Genomic DNA, 18,056 nt, shown 5'->3' with positions numbered 1-18,056 from the left:
ACTCCAGCATTTTGTATCTGTCTTGAAATCAATAAATCCTTTCTGCTTTCATTAATTGGCTTCATTTAGTGATAATATTTCATTCATTAAAAAAAATAATTCTGGCCTGGTCACACATACAGACAAACACACAGACAAACACACACACACACACACACACACACACACACACACACACACACACACACACACACACACACACACACACACACACACACACACACACAGACACACACACAGACACACACACACACACACACACACAAAGACACACGCACAGACACACACACACACACAGACACACACACAGAGACACACACACGCACACACACACACACACACACACACACACACACACACACACACACACACACACACACACACACACACACACACACACACACACACACACACACACACACACACACACACACAAAACCCTAACAGTAATGGTGCAATATTAACAATAATAGCCTCTACAGTTCAGAGCTCATTTGAAGTTGTAGTGTTTATTGGCTGTGGGGAAGAAGCTGTTCCTGAACCTGGGCGTTAAAGTTGCCAGGCTCCTGTACCGATGGCAGGGGTGAAATGAGTGTGTTGCCAGGGTGATGCTCCAGCACTCTGTGTCATTATGTTGACCTACTCCATCTGCACAGCTTCATTCCAATGACTCTTCTCTCTCACCAGATTCCAGAGAGTCGGGGAACCTGTGCTTCTGCTTCCGCTGGCTGCTCATCTGGTTCAAAAGGGAGTTTTCCTTCCCAGATATACTGCGGCTTTGGGAGGTGTGTATATCTCATCCGTGACGCGATGTTATGTATTGACGATCTTTCACCTGGTGTTATCTCTATATCCCCTTCCTGCAATTCCAATTGTATTCCTTTGTCAGACTTTCCCCAGTTTAGAGATACAGCGCAGAAACAGGACCTTCGGCCCACCGAGTCCACACTGACCGCCAATCCCCGCACATTCGCACTACCCAGCACAAACCAGGGACAATTTTACATTTGCACCAAGCCAATTAACCTACAAAGGTACACAAAAATGCTGGAGAAACTCAGCGGGTGCAGCAGCATCTATGGAGCGAAGGAAATAGGCAACGTTTCGGGCCGAGACCCTTCTACAGACTTAGGCAACGTTTCGGGTCGAAACCCTTCTTCAGACCTGCAAACCTGTTTAAGAAGGAGCTGCAGATGCTGGAAAATCGAAGGAAGACAAAAATGCTGGAGAAACTCAGCGGGCGAGGCAGCATCTATGGAGCATAGATATGGGGCTCCATAGATGCTGCCTCACCCGCTGAGTTTCTCCAGCATTTTTGTCAACCTACAAACCTGTACGCCTTTGGAGTGTGGGAGGAAACCGAAGATCTCGGAGAAAACCCACGCAGGTCACGGGGAGAACGTGCAAACTCCGTACAGACAGCACCCGTTTCCGCGCCGTATCTCTTAAACTAAACTAAACTAATCTCTCCCTGCACCTCGCCCTCAAAATAAACGCTTCTGAAATGGATCCCTCCGTTATCGGACTTTTGATCAGATTTTCCATCTGATGTGATTGGAGCAGAAATAGGCCGTTTTGTGTCTTATCTTTGGTTTAAACCAGCACCTGCAGTTCCTTGCTACACATTTGGTCATATAATAATAATAATAATAATAATAATAAGATCTTTTATTGTCATTGAACATAAGTGCAACGAGATTTGGTATGCAGCTTCCATCCAATGTCATACTTAAATGACTAATAAAATTTAGATTTAGATACCCGAGAAACATGGTTTGTAAAAAGAACATTACAACAGTTCAAACAGACTAAAGTGCAGATGTGTCTGTGTGACGTGACCATCCGAGGGAGACAGTCCAGGGGGGGGTGGGGGGCACTCAGCAGGGCCGGTTCAGAGCCGCTATAGCTCTGGGAATGAAGCTGTTCCTGAGTCTGGAGGTTCGGGCGTAGAAGGCCTTGTAACGTCTGCCGGAGGGAAGTAGTTTGAACAGTCCGTTACAAGGGTGTGAGGAGTCTTTATGGATGCTGACGGCCTTCCTGAGGCACCGTGTGTGGTAGATGCCCTCCAAGGCGGGTAGCGGTGTCCCAATAATCCTCTGCGCTCTGTGGACGACGCGCTGAAGAGCTCTCCTCTCCGCCTCCGTGCAGCTGAGATATTGGGTTTGCTTTGTGCTTGACACTGGGTTACTGACTGACTCTGACTGGCTGGCTGGGCTCTGTTCTTATTCCTCTGTTGCCAGGTTCAATGGACAGGACATCCATGTCCAAATTTCCACCTGCTGGTGTGTTGTGCCATCCTGGACTCTGAGAGAGATGCACTGATGAATCCAAACTACGGATTCAATGAGATACTCAAGGTAAGCACTCAGATATAATCTTGTAAAACGCAAACCACCTGCACCCCCTCGTACATCCATACCCTGGTGAGCAGAGCTACCCTACTTTCGTCTCTTCAGAGTTTCCTCCCTGCCGTAGTTTAACTTTCCAACAAACAAAACTCCGGAGAATTATTCCGTAACAACAACATAGACACAGCCTCAAAGATAGACACAAAAAGCTGGAGTAACTCAGCGGGACAGGCAGCATCTCTGGAGAGAAGGAATGGGCGATGTTTTGGGTCGAGACCAAAGAAGGCAGATATGATAGTGGCATTTAAGTGTAGCTTTGTCAGGTGTAGGGGAGGGACAGTGAAAGGCTTTTGTTTGTGTGCTATCCAGTCAACAAAAAGAACGCCTGCAGAAGGGTCTCGACCCCATTCCTTCCCTCCAGAGATGCTGCCTGTCCCGCTGAGACGCCAGCTTTTTGTGTCTATCTTTGGTTGTCACTGTATGTCATGTTGTTACTTGTGGGCGGAGCACCAAGGCAAATACCTTGTATGTGAATACTTGACATTACTTTGTGTCTATGTAAAGTTAGTCGATTCATTTCCCACGTCTCCGCAGAATCCCACTGTGGGATTATTTGAGCGCTGGAAGTTTGCAGCCGCGTACTCTGCATCTGCTGATCAGGTGCAACATCTGCCCAGGTGTGGCCTTTTGGTCTCTGGGTTCTCGGAGTTCAGCTTTGCTCTCTCTTTCTCTCCCTCTCTTGCAGCACATCAACGAGCTGACCATGAGGCTGAACATGGAGGACATCCTGTGCCGGGCGGAGGCCATTTATCAGCAGCTGGCAGCCTGTCCGGTGAGTCTAGCCAGGGCCAGCCATGGGCAATAGTTGCCCTAACGTCCCACTTTCCCCAGTGCTGCCCTCTCTCCCTTTGCCTGGAATATGAGGCTGGGCGGAGTGGGGTGATGCTGGGGGTGGGTGGGTGGTCTGTGTGGAGATGGGGGTGAGGAGGTCTGGATGGGAATGGTGTGGCAAGATGGGGATGGGGAAGGGGAGGGGGAGGAGATGAGAGGGGATGTCTAGTTGGGAATGGGAGGGGTCTGGATGGGAATGGGGGGAGGGGGAAGTCTGGATAGGAATGGGAGGGTGGGAATAGGTGGGGGGTGTCTGCTATTGAGGGAGTGCAGCGCAGCGTAGGTTTACAAGGTTAATTCCCGGGATGGCGGGACTGCCATTATGCTGAGAGAATGGAGCAGCTGGGCTTGTACACTCTCTGGAGTTTAGAAGGATGAGAGGGTATCGCATTGAAACATATAAGATTGTTAAGGGCTTGGACACGCTAGAGGCAGGAAACATGTTCCCGATGTTGGGGGAGTCCAGAACCAGGGGCCACACACACAGTTTAAGAATAAGGGGTAAGCCATTTAGAACGGAGATGAGGAAACACTTTTTCTCACAGAGAGTGGTGAGTCTGTGGAATTCTCTGCCTCAGAGGGCGGTGGAGGCCGGTTCTCTGGATGCTTTCAAGAGAGAGTTAGATAGGGCTCTTAAAAATAGCGGAGTCAGGGGATATGGGGAGAAGGCGTTTTGGAACGGGGTACTGATTGGGGATGATCAGCCATGATCATATTGAATGGCGGTGCTGGTGCTGGCTCGAAGGGCCGAATGGCCTACTCCTGCACCGATTATCTATTGTCTATTGTCTGGGCGGGCATGGGGGGGATCTGGATGAAGTGGGAAGGGGAGGTCCAGATGGGAATGGGGGAGGGAGGTCTGTGTGGAGATGGGTCTTAGTCTTGGTCCCACCGTGCTGATGTTTGCGGTGTCACAGGGATGGGGGGGTGTGTCGGTGGGAAGGGTCCGTGGGGTCCCGGTGTGAGCCCCCCCCCCTCTGAGCCGACGTCTGCCTTGTACATTTCCACAGCAGCTGCAGAGGAGCGTGCAACACATCCTGGGACTGGCGACGCAGGAGGAGGAAGCCACCCCCACCCCCACCCCCACCCCCAGCTCGGGCTCCGGACAGGGGAACTCCCCCCGGCCCCTCTCCCCCAGCCAGACGCATGAGTCCGAGCTGACCGACAGTGCCCCCCATAGCCTGCCCGACAGCAGCATCGAGATCCTGCACACTGACGATGGAACCATCGAACCGACCCACAGCCCATAGGTACCCGTGCGTGGGGGGAGGGGGGGGGAGGGGGAGGGGGGGGGGGGGGAGGGGAGACCCCAACCCCGAGGGTAACCCCCCCCCCCAAACTCCCAACAAAGACACTAGCATTTTCACCAAAGCCTTGACCAAGAGATTCACCCGAACAGTGGCTTTGGAAATTAGACTGAATCCATCCTGTTGGTCTCCTGACCCCGGACAATATCCTCCCCGCGCTTCTAACATATAAACATAGAAACATAGACAATAGGCGCAGGAGTAGAGGCCATTCGGCCCTTCGAGCCTGCACCATTCGCCATTCAATATGATCATCCAACTCAGTATCCCATCCCTGCCTTCTCTCCATACCCCCTGATCTCTTTAGCCACAAGGGCCACATCTAACTCCCTCATGGGCGTAAAGGCGTGTAATATTTATCACAAGAGATATAGACACCAAAAAGCTGGAGTAACTCAGCGGGACAGGCAGCATCTCTGGAGAGAAGGAATGGGTGACGTTTAGGGTCGAGGCCCTTCTTCACACCAGACCCAAAACGTCACCCGTTCCTTCTCTCCAGGGATGCTGCCTGTCCCGCTGAGTTACTCCAGCATTTTTGTATCCATCTTCAGTTGAAACCCTGCATCCGCAGTTCCTTCCTGCATTTAATATTTATCACAGTTCCCGAAGAGGGCAAATGGCGCCTTTCGAACCAGTTGCCCCCTTTCTAAATTATTTGAGTGCTCTGTCACAGCAGGATGCTCACCAGAGTCATGGAGGGCCACAGCGTGGGAACAGGTCCACGCTCATCCCATCTATGGAGGCTACATTCTTGGGACAGTGTTTATATGTGTCACTCTACAGGCCCGGTAGAGTTGCCACCTTATAGTGCCAGAGACCCAGGTTCAACCCCGACTGCGGGTGCTGTCTGTACGGAGTTTGCACGTTCTCCCCGTGACCTGCGTGGGTTTTCTCCGAGATCTTCGGTTTCCTCCCACACTCCAAAGACGTACAGGTTTGTAGGTAAATTGGCTTGGTGTAAGTGTAAATTGTCCCTAGTGTGTGTAGGATAGTGTTAGTGTGCTGGTCAGTGCAGACTGGGTGGGCTGAATGGCCTGTTTCCATGCTGTATCTCCAAAATGAAATAAACTAAACTAAACACTCATCTTCTTCCGCGTCCATCTTCCATGTTTCAAATGTTGACCTCGCTGTCATCGTCTGTTCTGAAAAGGACGCAAGCTTCCGTCGACAATCAGTGGGGAGACATCACTGGTTGCAATAGATGATGGTGGTAGCAGAATTAACTCGGGATACTTCCAGTCTACAGCCCCCGCCCCCCGCCACGGACACTTCTGCTATGGGGCCAACTAATCACTGAGATATATGCTGAGGCATCCCATACATTAGCTCATCGCCAAACTATTTTTGTCGACTTGGACGGATTTGATGTTGGTGTTGAGAATCACTTCAAGATTCCTTCGTAGTAATGGGCAAGGCTGTAAGATGTACAAAGCCAGAAGTCTTTTCTACCTGTATGTTTAATGGGATGTGATTATGCTGTATTTAAGTAACGGTTGAAGATTTATTTCCTAGTTAGAAGTATATATATATACATGACTATATGTGCTTTATAACATATGTGTAGTATATATTTGAATGAGCAGATAACAAATTTAAATTTATCTTCCATTGTGCCAAACAAGATGGTGAAATGTTCCTGATGTAACTCTAATTACGTTGAAATATGAGAGATATTGGTGCAAAGTTGTCTGTTTCTTTCACTCGTTATTTCTCTCTCTCTCCCTCTCTCGTCTTCTGACAGAACCTTTCCGCCTCCCCCAGGGTGGAAAGGTCAAAGACTAGAGGGCATAGGTTCAAGGCGAGAGGTGGAAAGGTTTAAAGGAGATGCGCGGGGCATGTTTGTTTTTTGTATAGAGACTCGGGGGGGCTGGAGTGCCAGGGGTGGTTGCAGAGGCAGATGCAACAGTGGCCTTTGGGCAGCACGGTGGCGCAGCGGTAGAGTTGCTGCCTTGCAGCGCCAGAGGCCAGGGTTCGATCCTGACTACGGGTGCTGTCTGTACAGAGTTTGTACCTTCTCCCCGTAACCTGCTATGGTTTTTTTCAATCAATCAATCAACCTTTATTGACACCTTGCAAAGCAACAGTTGTACAGTGCAAAATGAGAAGACGTTTCCCAGGGAATACCGGAGCATCACACATGAAACTTAAAACATTTCACACGTAAAATAAAAACAATCCAGTCCCTGATAAAAACAGTACGAATAGTTTAAAAAGTGCAGGTAAAAAACAGCAACGTTAAAATACAAGTAAAAATAAAATGTCCAGGGCAGCTGATTTAAGTTGCCAGTGTCAGAGTTATTAAATTGTCAGTGCAAAGCCGCAGAATCAGGTGAAGTGACTGTTTAGCAGCCTCACAGCCTGTGGCTGCTTGTCCGGGCTTTGATGCTACGGTATCTCTTGCCTGATGGCAGGAGATCCAGGTGTGTGTGTGTGTGTGGAGGGGGTGCAGTCTGTCCTTTGCTATGCTCAGTGCTTTTTTCAGGCAGCAGCTCTGGAACAGTTCTTGTATCGAGGGTAGGGAGACGCCAATGATCCTCTCTGCTCCCCTCACTGCCCTCTGCATAGACCTCCTGTCTGAGCAGTTACAGTTGGAGTACAGCCTCCCTCTGCCTCTCCCTCCCCCTCTCCCCCTCCCCCTCCCCCCCCCCTCCCCCTCGAGTATTTGATGAGGGCAGCATACATAAAGGTACTAAAGGGCATGTTCCACTTGGGCAACTCTTCAAGTTCAAGAGAGTTTATTGTCATGTGTCCCTGATAGGACAATGAAATTCTTGCTTTTCTTCAGCACACCAGAACATAGTAGGCATTGACTACAGAACAGATCAATGTGTCCATATACCGTAATATAAATATATACACACATGAATAAATAAACTGATACAAAGTGCAAATAACAGATAATGGGTTATTAATAATCAGAGTTTTGTCCGAGCCAAGTTTAATAGCCCGATGGCTGTGGGGAAGTAGCTATTCCTGAACCTGGTTGTTGCAGTCTTCAGGCTCCTGTACCTTCTACCTGAAGGTAGCAGGGAGATGAGTGTGTGGCCAGGATGGTGTGTGGGTCTTTGATGATACTGCCAGCCTTTTTGAGGCAGCAACTCTTTAGGCGACTGCCAGGAATTCACTGGAAGTTTTACTGGAATTCACCTACAACACCTGGCGACAACCTACGACAGCAAAAATTGTCGCCACTGTCGCTGAAAGATTTTCAACATGTTGAACATTTTGTGGCAGTCGCCCAAAACATCGCCTATGTGGGACTGGCCCATAAGTACTCAATCTACTTGGTGCCTTAATTGTTGTTTTAATTTCCTCATTCCCCAAAACAACCCACATTGCACTCATTCAACAAAGGAAATGGTGTCATTGTTTGTGCATCATGTTGGGGTGGGGCACGATGCAAATCCTGGCAAATGTTCCATGAATCAGCTTCTGGTGACGCCTGAAACTGAGAAGAATCTTTCTAAAGGATGGCCTTTTCCATTGAGTCATCGAGTGTGGAAACTGGCCCAACCTGACCCACACGCTGACCAACGTGCCCCATCTACACCACAGTCCCCCTCACCTGCACTTTGGTTCTCATTCCTCTACACCTGTCCTATCCATGTACCTGTCCAAACGCCGAGAGTCCAGAGTGTTTTATTGTCATGTGTCCCAGATAGAACAACGAAATTCCTACTAGTGACAGAGCAACACAATATGTATAATAATAATAATAATAATAACTTAATTTATAAAGCGCTTTTAGACAACATCAGTTACCATAAAGTGCTGTACATGGGAAGTCAACAAAAAGTTATTACAAACTACTAAAACCATCAAGACGACAGGACTATAAAAACAGTAAAAATTAAAAGACATTAAAAGCACTAAAACAGGAACAAAGTCTCAGCCAGTGTCGAAAGCCAGTGAATAAAAGTGAGTTTTTAGGGAGGATTTAAAGATGGACAGTGAAGGGGCCTGTCTGATCTGCAGCGGCAAGGTGTTCCAGAGTGCCGGGGCAGCAACAGAAAAGGCTCTATCCCCTCTGAGCTTCCGCTTAGACCTTGGTACCTCCAGGAGCAGCTGATCTGCTGACCTGAGGCACCGGGCAGGAGCGTATGGGTGGAGCAGCTCAGAGAGGTAAGGCGGGGCGAGGCCATTCAATGATTTAAAAACAAATAAAATAATTTTAAAATGAACTCGAAAGTGCACTGGGAGCCAGTGAAGGGAGGCCAAAATTGGCGTAATGTGCTCCCTCTTTCGAGTTCCGGTTAAAAGGCGAGCGGCAGCATTTTGGACCAACTGCTCAGCCAACGAAGCTCGTGAGACTCCAGAGTAGAGTGCGTTACAGTAATCCAGCCTAGTAAGCATAGTACACTGTGTAAATAAACGGGAGATTAAAAAAATGTTCAGAGTGTGTGTGTATACGCACATATGTACACACACACGTACACACAAAAATAGTCTATTGTAGTTCAGAGCTTATTTGAGGATGTAGTGTTTAATAGCCTGAAGAAGCTATGTTGCGATCGTCCCAGCCTTGGACTGGAAGAAGGAACACTGAATTGAAGATCTCAAGACCGGCTGTGTGGATAAGAGTCGGGCCCGTTTAATCCTGAGCTCTACCAAAGCCATTTTGTCCCTTCACTTCCTTGCGTCCCCAACCATTATAACCATATAACAATTACAGCACGGAAACAGGCCATCTCGACCCTTCTAGTCCGTGCCGAACACATATTCTCCCCTAGTCCCATACACCTGCGCTCAGACCATAACCCTCCATTCCCTTCCCATCCATATAACTATCCAATTTATTTTTAAATGATAAAAACAAACCTGCCTCTGCCACCTTCACTGGAAGCTCATTCCACACCGCTACCACTCTCTGAGTAAAGAAGTTCCCCCTCATGTTACCCCTAAACTTCAGTCCCTTAATTCTCAAGTCATGTCCCCTTGTTTGAATCTTCCCTACTCTCAGTGGGAAAAGCTTTTCCACGTCAACTCTGTCTATCCCTCTCATCATTTTAAAAACCTCTATCAAGTCCCCCCTTAACCTTCTGCGCTCCAAAGAATAAAGCCCTAACTTGTTCAACCTTTCTCTGTAACTTAGTTGCTGAAACCCAGGCAACATTCTAGTAAATCTCCTCTGTACTCTCTCTATTTTGTTGACATCCTTCCTATAATTAGGCGACCAAAATTGTACACCATACTCCAGAATTGGCCTCACCAATGCCTTGTACAATTTTAACATTACATCCCAACTTCTATACTCAAGTATAGGTTGACTACAACTACTAGATGTACAGCCTCGAGCTGCCAATAGTCTAGCCTCCTGCTTAAAGGCCTGTCCCACTTTCCGGAGTTATTCACGTATTCTCCCGGGTTTTTCCCTTTGATTCAAACTCGAAGAATGTTCGTAACGAGGCTGTGGATATATCGTAGTGGCTCGTTTTACCAGCCGTAGGTACTCGGGGCTATTTTTTTACTTGTGGACATTTTTCAACATGCTGGAAAAACGACCCGACGTACCTGATGCCCCGATATTGGTGAGACCACACCTGGAGTATTGCGTACAGTTTTGGTCTCCTAATCTGAGCAAAGACATCCTTGCCATAGAGGGAGTACAGAGAAGGTTCACCAGACTGATTCCTGGGATGTCAGGACTTTCATATGAAGAAAGACTGGATAGACTGGGCTTGTACTCGCTAGAATTCAGAAGATTGAGGGGGGATCTTATAGAAACTTACAAAATTCTTAAGGGGTTGGACAGGCTTGATGCAGGAAGATTGTTCCCGATGTTGGGGAAGTCCAAGACAAGGGGACACAGTTTAAGGATAAGGGGGAAGTCTTTTAGGACCGAGATGAGAAAATGATTTTTCACACAGAGAGTGGTGAATCTGTGGAATTCTTTGTCACAGAAGGTAGTTGAGGCCACAGTTCATTGGCTATATTTAATAGAGAGTTAGATGTGGCCCTTGTGGCTAAAGGGATCAGGGGGTATGGGGAGAAGGCAGGTACAGGATACTGAGTTGGATGATCAGCCATGATCATATTGAATGGCGGTGCAGGCTCGAAGGGCCGAATGGCCTACTCCTGCACCTATTGTCGATGGATTCTATCGATGATATATAGGAAACAAGGAGACTGGTGTCTTTCACTGCCCCCTGCTGGTGCCGGCAAGGTGAACAGTGTAGAAAAAATATGCATGACCCTCTTGAAATGCAGTCACTAGTATAGTGAGAAATGTGACAACTAACTGCATGCAGGACTTGCCCAGGTGCTGACAGTTCGATGTTAACTCAAAGTGTTCATTGTAGGAAGGAACTGCAAATGCTGGTTTACACCGAAGATAGACACAAAATGCCGGAGTAACTCAGCGGGACAGGCAGCATCTGTGGAGAGAAGGAATAGGTGCCTGAAGACCTGAAACGTCACCTATTCTTTTTCTCCAGCGATGCTGCCTGTCCCGCTGAGTTACTCCAGCATTTTGTGTCTTATCTTCACCTAAAATTTGCTCTCTCCTGTGTGATCTAAACATAGAAAATAGGTGCAGGAGTAGGCCATTCGGCCCTTCGAGCCTGCACCGCCATTCAATATGATCATGGCTGATCATCCAACTCAGTATCCTGTACCTGCCTTCTCTCCATACCCCCTGATCCCTTTAGCCACAAGGGCCAAATGATTCCTTTTCGATTCGCCAGCCTATACTAGGAGACTGTTCTAACATGGCCAGTTAACCCACCAGCTCCAAGTCATCAGGATATGAGAGGAGAATGGAATGCCTGGTCTTGGAAAGAATTTTCACACTCCACCCATGGCTTGAGGTGGGCCTACCTGAGCTGCTAATGTTACCTGACAGGTGGATAACAGTCGATGCTGGGTGTACATGCACATAACGCTGGGGAGAGGGGGCAAGGTTTTTCTCCGGGTGCTCCGGTTTCCTCCTACATTTGCAAAGACAAACAGGTTTGTAGGTTGTCCAAGAAGGAACTGCAGATGCTGGAAAACCGAAGGTAGACAAAAATGCTGGAGACACTCAGCGGGTGCAGCAGCATCTATGGAGCGAAGGAAATAGGCGACGTTTCGGGCCGAAACCCTTCTTCAGACTGATTTGTAGGTTAATTAATTGGCTTTGGTAGAAATTGAAAATTGTCCATAACTCCGCCCGGCTCGGCCTGTGGACTTTGGGAGCCGCGGACTCCAGTGGGAGGTGGCTGATTTGGAGGTCCGGTCGGCGTCGGTGTCCCATCGTTCCCGGCGTGAGGGCCTGAGCATCGGGGTGGTGGTGACTGCGGGTGCTCGAGAGGCCACAACCACGGGTGAACATCTGGGAAGATAGGCGGACTTTTAAAAAAAATCTTTTAAAATTTATTTATCATTTGTTTTTATGTTACTTGTCTGTAAGGAAAATCCATTTTGTTGTCTCTAATATGAGATAATGACATAGGGTTTAGAGATACAGACACGGTCTCCACACATTAACACTATCCCACACATGAGCGACAATTTACAATCTTTACCGAAGTCGATTGAACTACAAACCTGCACATCTTTGTAGGAGAAAACCGGAGCACCCAGAGAAAACCCACGAGGTCTCGGGGAGAAAACGTGCAAACTCCGTACAGACAGCACCCGTGGTCAGGTTGGAACCCGGATCCCCGGTGCTGTGAGGCAGCGACTCTAACCGCTGTGTATCGTGTTTACATGTTCTCCCCGTGACCCGCGTGGGTTTTCTCCGGGATCTTCGGTTGTGTGTGTGTGTAGGGCTGTGTTATGCCCCTGTCCCACTTAGGAAACCTGAACGGAAACCTCTGGAGACTTTGCGCCCCACCCAAGGTTTCCGTGCGGTTCCCGGAGGTTTTTGTCAGTCTCCCTACCTGCTTCCACTACCTGCAACCTCCGGGCAACCACCTGCAACCTCCGGCAACCACCTGCAACCTCCGGGAACCGCACGGAAACCTTGGGTGGGGCGCAAAGTCTCCAGAGGTTTCCGTTCAGGTTTCCTTCGAGCCTGCACCGCCATTCAACATGATCATGGCTGATCATCCAACTCAGTATCGTGTACCTGCCTTCTCTCCATACCCTCTGATCCCTTTAGGCTCAAGGGCCAAATTATTCCTTTTCGATTCGCCAGCCTATACTAGGAGACTGTTCTAACATGGCCAGTTAACCCACCAGCTCCAAGTGATCAGGATATGAGAGGAGAATGCAGTGCCTGGTCTTGGAAAGAATATTCACACTCCACCCATGGCTTGAGTTGGGCCTACCTGAGCTGCTAATTTTACCTGACAGGTGGATAACAGTTGATGCTGGGTGTACATGCACATACCCACTCGTAACTCGTTGCCATAGAGGGAGTGCAGAGACGGTTCACCAGACTGATTCCTGGGATGTCAGGACTGTCTTATGAAGAAAGACTGGATAGACTTGGTTTATACTCTCTAGAATTTAGAAGATTGAGAGGGGATCTTATAGAAACTTACAAAATTCTTAAGGGGTTGGACAGGCTAGATGCAGGAAGATTGTTCCCGATGTTAGGGAAGTCCAGGACAAGGGGTCACAGCTTAAGGATAAAGGGGAAAAATCCTTTAAAACCGAGATGAGAAGAACTTTTTTCACGCAGAGAGTGGTGAATCTCTGGAACTCTCTGCCACAGAGGGTAGTTGAGGCCAGTTCATTGGCTATATTTAAGAGGGAGTTAGATGTGGCCCTTGTGGCTAAGGGGATCAGGGGGTATGGAGAGAAGGCAGGTACGGGATACTGAGTTGGATGATCAGCCATGATCATATTGAATGGCGGTGCAGGCTCGAAGGGCCGAACGGCCTACTCCTGCACCTAATTTCTATGTTTCTATGTCTATGTAACGCCGGGGAGAGGGGGCAAGGTTTTTCTCCGAGTGCTCCGGTTTCTTCCCACATTTGCAAAGACAAACAGATTTGTAGGTTGTCCAAGAAGGAACTGCAGATGCTGGAAAACCGAAGGTAGACAAAAATGCTGGAGACACTCAGCGGGTGCAGCAGCATCTATGGAGCGAAGGAAATAGGCGACGTTTCGGGCCGAAACCCTTCTACAGACTGATTTGTAGGTTAATTAATTGGCTTTGGTAGAAATTGCAAATTGGCCCTAACTCCGCCCCCGGCTCGGCCTGTGGACTTCGGGAGCTGCGGACTCCGGTGGGAGGTGGCTGATTTGGAGGTCCGGTTGGCGTCGGTGTCCCATCGTTCCCGGCGTGAGGGCCTGAGCATCGGGCCGCCCGTGGCGGTGACTGCGGGTGCTCGAGAGGCCACAACCACGGGTGAACATCTGGGAAGATAGGCGGACTTTTAAAAAAAATCTTTTAAAATTTATTTATCATTTGTTTTTATGTTACTTGTCTGTAAGGAAAATCCATTTTGTTGTCTCTAATATGAGATAATGACATAGGGTTTAGAGATACAGACACGATCTCCACACATTAACACTATCCCACACATGAGGGACAATTTACAATCTTTACCGAAGTCGATTGAACTACAAACCTGCACATCTTTGTAGGAGAAAACCGGAGCACCCTGAGAAAACCCACGAGGTCTCGCGGAGAAAACGTGCAAACTCCGTACAGACAGCACCCGTGGTCAGGTTGGAACCCGGATCCCCGGTGCTGTGAAGCAGCGACTCTAACTGCTGCGCCACCGTGTTTTGTGTTTACATGTTCTCCCCGTGACCCGCGTGGGTTTTCTCCGGGATCTTCGGTTATGTGTGTGTGTGTAGGGCTGTGTTAAGTCCCTGTCCCACTTAGGAAACCTGAACGGAAACCTCTGGAGACTTTGTGCCCCAGCCAAGGTTTCCGTGCGGTTCCCGGAGGTTTTTGTCAGTCTCCCTACCTGCTTCCACTACCTGCAACCTCCGGCAACCACCTGCAACCTCCAGCAACCACCTGCAACCTCTGGGAACCGCACGGAAACCTTGAGTGGGGCGCAAAGTCTCCAGAGGTTTCCGTTCAGGTTTCCTAAGTGGGACAGGGGCATACGTGTGCGGGAATCGCTGGTCGGCGTGGTGGGCTGAAGGGCCTTTTTCTGCGCTGTATCTCTAAACTAACCTGAACTAAAATACATGATTACAATCAAGCCATTTACAGTGTACACAGATGCATGGCACACACAGTGTCGCTTAGGCTTGGGTGCAGTATGATGTGGGGAGAAGGGGGGAAGGAACTGAGCCTCTGTCAGTACTGGGTCTGCCTGTGCTCAGCGGCAGAGCACTAATCGATTGTGACAGGCGGCAGCTGCTTCACGTTTGTTTGCGAGGCATCGCAGTCAGCCGGCAGGGGAGAGCGACCAACTCCATCTGTTGCACCTCCACCATCACACAGTCAACACTCACAGCCCTGCTAGATGGACAGCACGGTGGCGCAGCGGTAGAGTTGCTGCCTCACAGCGTCAGAGACCCGGGTTCGATCCTGACTGCGGGTGCTGTCTGTACGGAGTTTGCACGTTCTCCCCGTGACCTGCGTGGGTTTGCTCCAGGTGCCCCAGTTTCCTCCCACACTCCAAAGACATACAGGCTTGTTGGTAAATTGGCTTGTTATGAATGTAAATTTCCCATCGATAATAGACAATAGACAATAGGTGCAGGAGTAGGCCATTCGGCCCTTCGAGCCAGCACCGCCATTCAATGTGATCATGGCTGATCTTCCCCAATCAGTACCCCGTTCCTGCCTTCTCCCTATATCCCCTGACTCCGCTATTTTTAAGAGCCCTATCTAGCTCTCTCTTGAAAGCATCCAGAGAACCTGCCTCCACCGCCCTCTGAGGCGGAGAATTCCACAGACATTCCTTGTGTGTGTAGGATAGTGTTAGTGAGCGGAGATCGCTGGTCGGTGCGGACTTGGTGGGCTGAAGGGCCTGTTTCTGCGCTGTATCTCTAAACTAAACTAAACTAATCTCTCCCTGCCCTTCACCCACAAAGGAAACACTTCTGAAATGGATCCCTCCGTCATTGGACTTCTGATCAGACTTTCCATAAGTTCATATGTGATAGGAGTAGAATTAGGCCATTCGGCCCATCAAGTCTTCTCAGCCATGGCTGATCTATCTCTCCCTCCTAACCCCCTTCTCCCCATAACCCCAGACACCTGAACTATAATCAAGAATCTATCTATCTCTGCCATAAAAATATCCATTGGCTTGGCCTCCACAGCCTTCAGTGGCAAAGAATTCCACAGATTCACCGCCCTCTGACTAAAGCACAAGGCATTGGGGGTTCAGTATTGATGTGGATAGAGAACTGGCTGGCAAACAGGAAGCAAAGAGTAGGAGTAAACGGGTCCTTTTCACAATGGCAAGCAGTGACTAGTGGGGTACCCCAAGGCTCAGTACTGGGACCCCAGCTATTTACAATATATATTAATGATCTGGATGAGGGAATTGAAGGCAATATCTCCAAGTTTGCGGATGACACTAAGCTGGGGGGCAGTGTTAGCTGTGAGGAGGATGCTAGGAGACTGCAAGGTGACTTGGATAGGCTGGGTGAGTGGGCAAATGTTTGGCAGATGCAGTATAATGTGGATAAATGTGAGGTTATCCATTTTGGTGGCAAAAACGGGAAAGCAGACTATTATCTAAATGGTGGCCGATTGGGAAAGGGGGAGATGCAGCGAGACCTAGGTGTCATGGTACACCAGTCATTGAAGGTAGGCATGCAGGTGCAGCAGGCAGTAAAGAAAGCGAATGGTATGTTAGCTTTCATTGCAAAAGGATTTGAGTATAGGAGCAGGGAGGTTCTACTGCAGTTGTACAGGGTCTTGGTGAGACCACACCTGGAGTATTGTGTACAGTTTTGGTCTCCAAATCTGAGGAAGGACATTATTGCCATAGAGGGAGTGCAGAGACGGTTCACCAGACTGATTCCTGGGATGTCAGGACTGTCTTATGAAGAAAGACTGGATAGACTTGGTTTATACTCTCTAGAATTTAGGAGATTGAGAGGGGATCTTATAGAAACTTACAAAATTCTTAAGGGGTTGGACAGGCTAGATGCAGGAAGATTGTTCCCGATGTTAGGGAAGTCCAGGACAAAGGGTCACAGCTTAAGGATAAGGGGGAAATCTTTTAAAACCGAGATGAGAAGAACTTTTTTTCACACAGAGAGTGGTGAATCTCTGGAACTCTCTGCCACAGAGGGTAGTTGAGGCCAGTTCATTGGCTATATTTAAGAGGGAGTTAGATGTGGCCCTTGTGGCTAAGGGGATCAGGGGGTATGGAGAGAAGGCAGGTACGGGATACTGAGTTGGATGATCAGCCATGATCATATTGAATGGCGGTGCAGGCTCGAAGGGCCGAATGGCCTACTCCTGCACCTAATTTCTATGTTTCTATGTTTCTATGTTAAAGATGTTCCTTCAGAAAGGAGATGAGGAGGAAGTTCTTTAGTCAGAGTGTGGTGACCACACACACTTTTATTTTGAACGGTCACAGTGCTGGAGTATCTCAGCGGGTCAGGCAGCATCTCTGGAGAACATGGATAGATGACGTTTCAGGTTGGGTGCTTCAAGGTAAGTGCTATCGCAACGTTTAATTACCAGATGATACAATAGAACTTTATTTATCCCAGGAGGGAAATTGATCAAGCCATTACAGTTAGATTGTACAGGTTAAGAGGGATATGGGCCAAACGCAGGCAGGTGGGACTAGTATAGATGGGACATGTTGGTCGGTGTCGGCAAGTTGGGCCGAAGGGCCTGTTTCCACGCTGTGTCACTCTATGACTGTGAAGCCACAGGAAGAAGGTGCAAACTCCACACAGTCAGCATCAGAGGGCTGAATGGCCTCTATCCATGCTCTCCAGGAATGCTGCCAGCCCAGTTTAAATCTGCCAGAATTTCACACTAAGGCCACTGGAGGGCGCAATGCACCACAGGTAGAGTTTTTTTATCGACTGCTCAGGGAAAGGCCTTTCTGCCCATCGGCTCTGTGCTAGCCCTTAAACCCCAACACCATTCTCTCTATAGCAGTGCGACCGTCAGCTCATAAACAATATTTAAGAATGAATTCAGTCAAAGAAGTGGTATTTTGCTCAATTAAAAGCTAGAAATATGAAAACATCATCGAGGTCAAATCCAACATTTGAGGTCAAAGAAATGGGAGAATTATGGATTTAGAATTAACAATCAGGATGTGAAGAACATATACTTTACCCAGAGATAAGTAAAACCTGTAAAGAGGCATTTCAGTTTAGTTTATATTAGAGATACTGCCTGGAAACAGGCCATTCGGCCCACTGAGCCTGTGCTTTCCCATATATTGGTTCTATCCTACACACACTAGGGGCAATTTACAGAAGCCAATTAACCTACAAACCCGCACGTCTTTGGAGTGTGGGAGGAAACCGAAGATCTCGGGAAAAGACCCACGCACGTCAAGGGGAGAACATGCAAACTCCGTACAGGCAGCGCCCGTGGTCGGGATCGAACCGGGATCTCTGGCGCTGTAAGGGCAGCGAGTAGAATGAATCTGTGGAATTCTCCGCCACAGAAGGCAATGGAGGCCAA

The 18,056-nt window shown here is 48.6% G+C and overlaps 1 protein-coding gene across 3 annotated transcripts in view; it reads left to right on the top strand.

The window, feature by feature from the left end:
- tbc1d17 (TBC1 domain family, member 17) overlaps positions 1-4,511 on the top strand; it is a 32,215-nt gene extending 27,704 nt beyond the window's left edge. For all 3 annotated transcript variants that reach the window (XM_055663269.1, XM_055663267.1, XM_055663268.1), the window contains exons 14-17: positions 688-785; positions 2,241-2,357; positions 3,094-3,180; positions 4,250-4,511. In XM_055663269.1, coding sequence (XP_055519244.1) covers positions 688-785; positions 2,241-2,357; positions 3,094-3,180; positions 4,250-4,489 — 542 coding nt within the window. In that variant the 3' untranslated portion in view covers positions 4,490-4,511. The remainder of the gene's footprint in view (positions 1-687; positions 786-2,240; positions 2,358-3,093; positions 3,181-4,249) is intronic.
- The last annotated feature ends 13,545 nt before the right edge of the window (positions 4,512-18,056 follow it).

The sequence above is a fragment of the Leucoraja erinacea genome, chromosome 37 (assembly GCF_028641065.1).
Source record: "Leucoraja erinacea ecotype New England chromosome 37, Leri_hhj_1, whole genome shotgun sequence".
Classification (NCBI taxonomy): domain Eukaryota; kingdom Metazoa; phylum Chordata; class Chondrichthyes; order Rajiformes; family Rajidae; genus Leucoraja; species Leucoraja erinaceus.
This window is presented reverse-complemented; position numbering and strand designations above follow the sequence as displayed.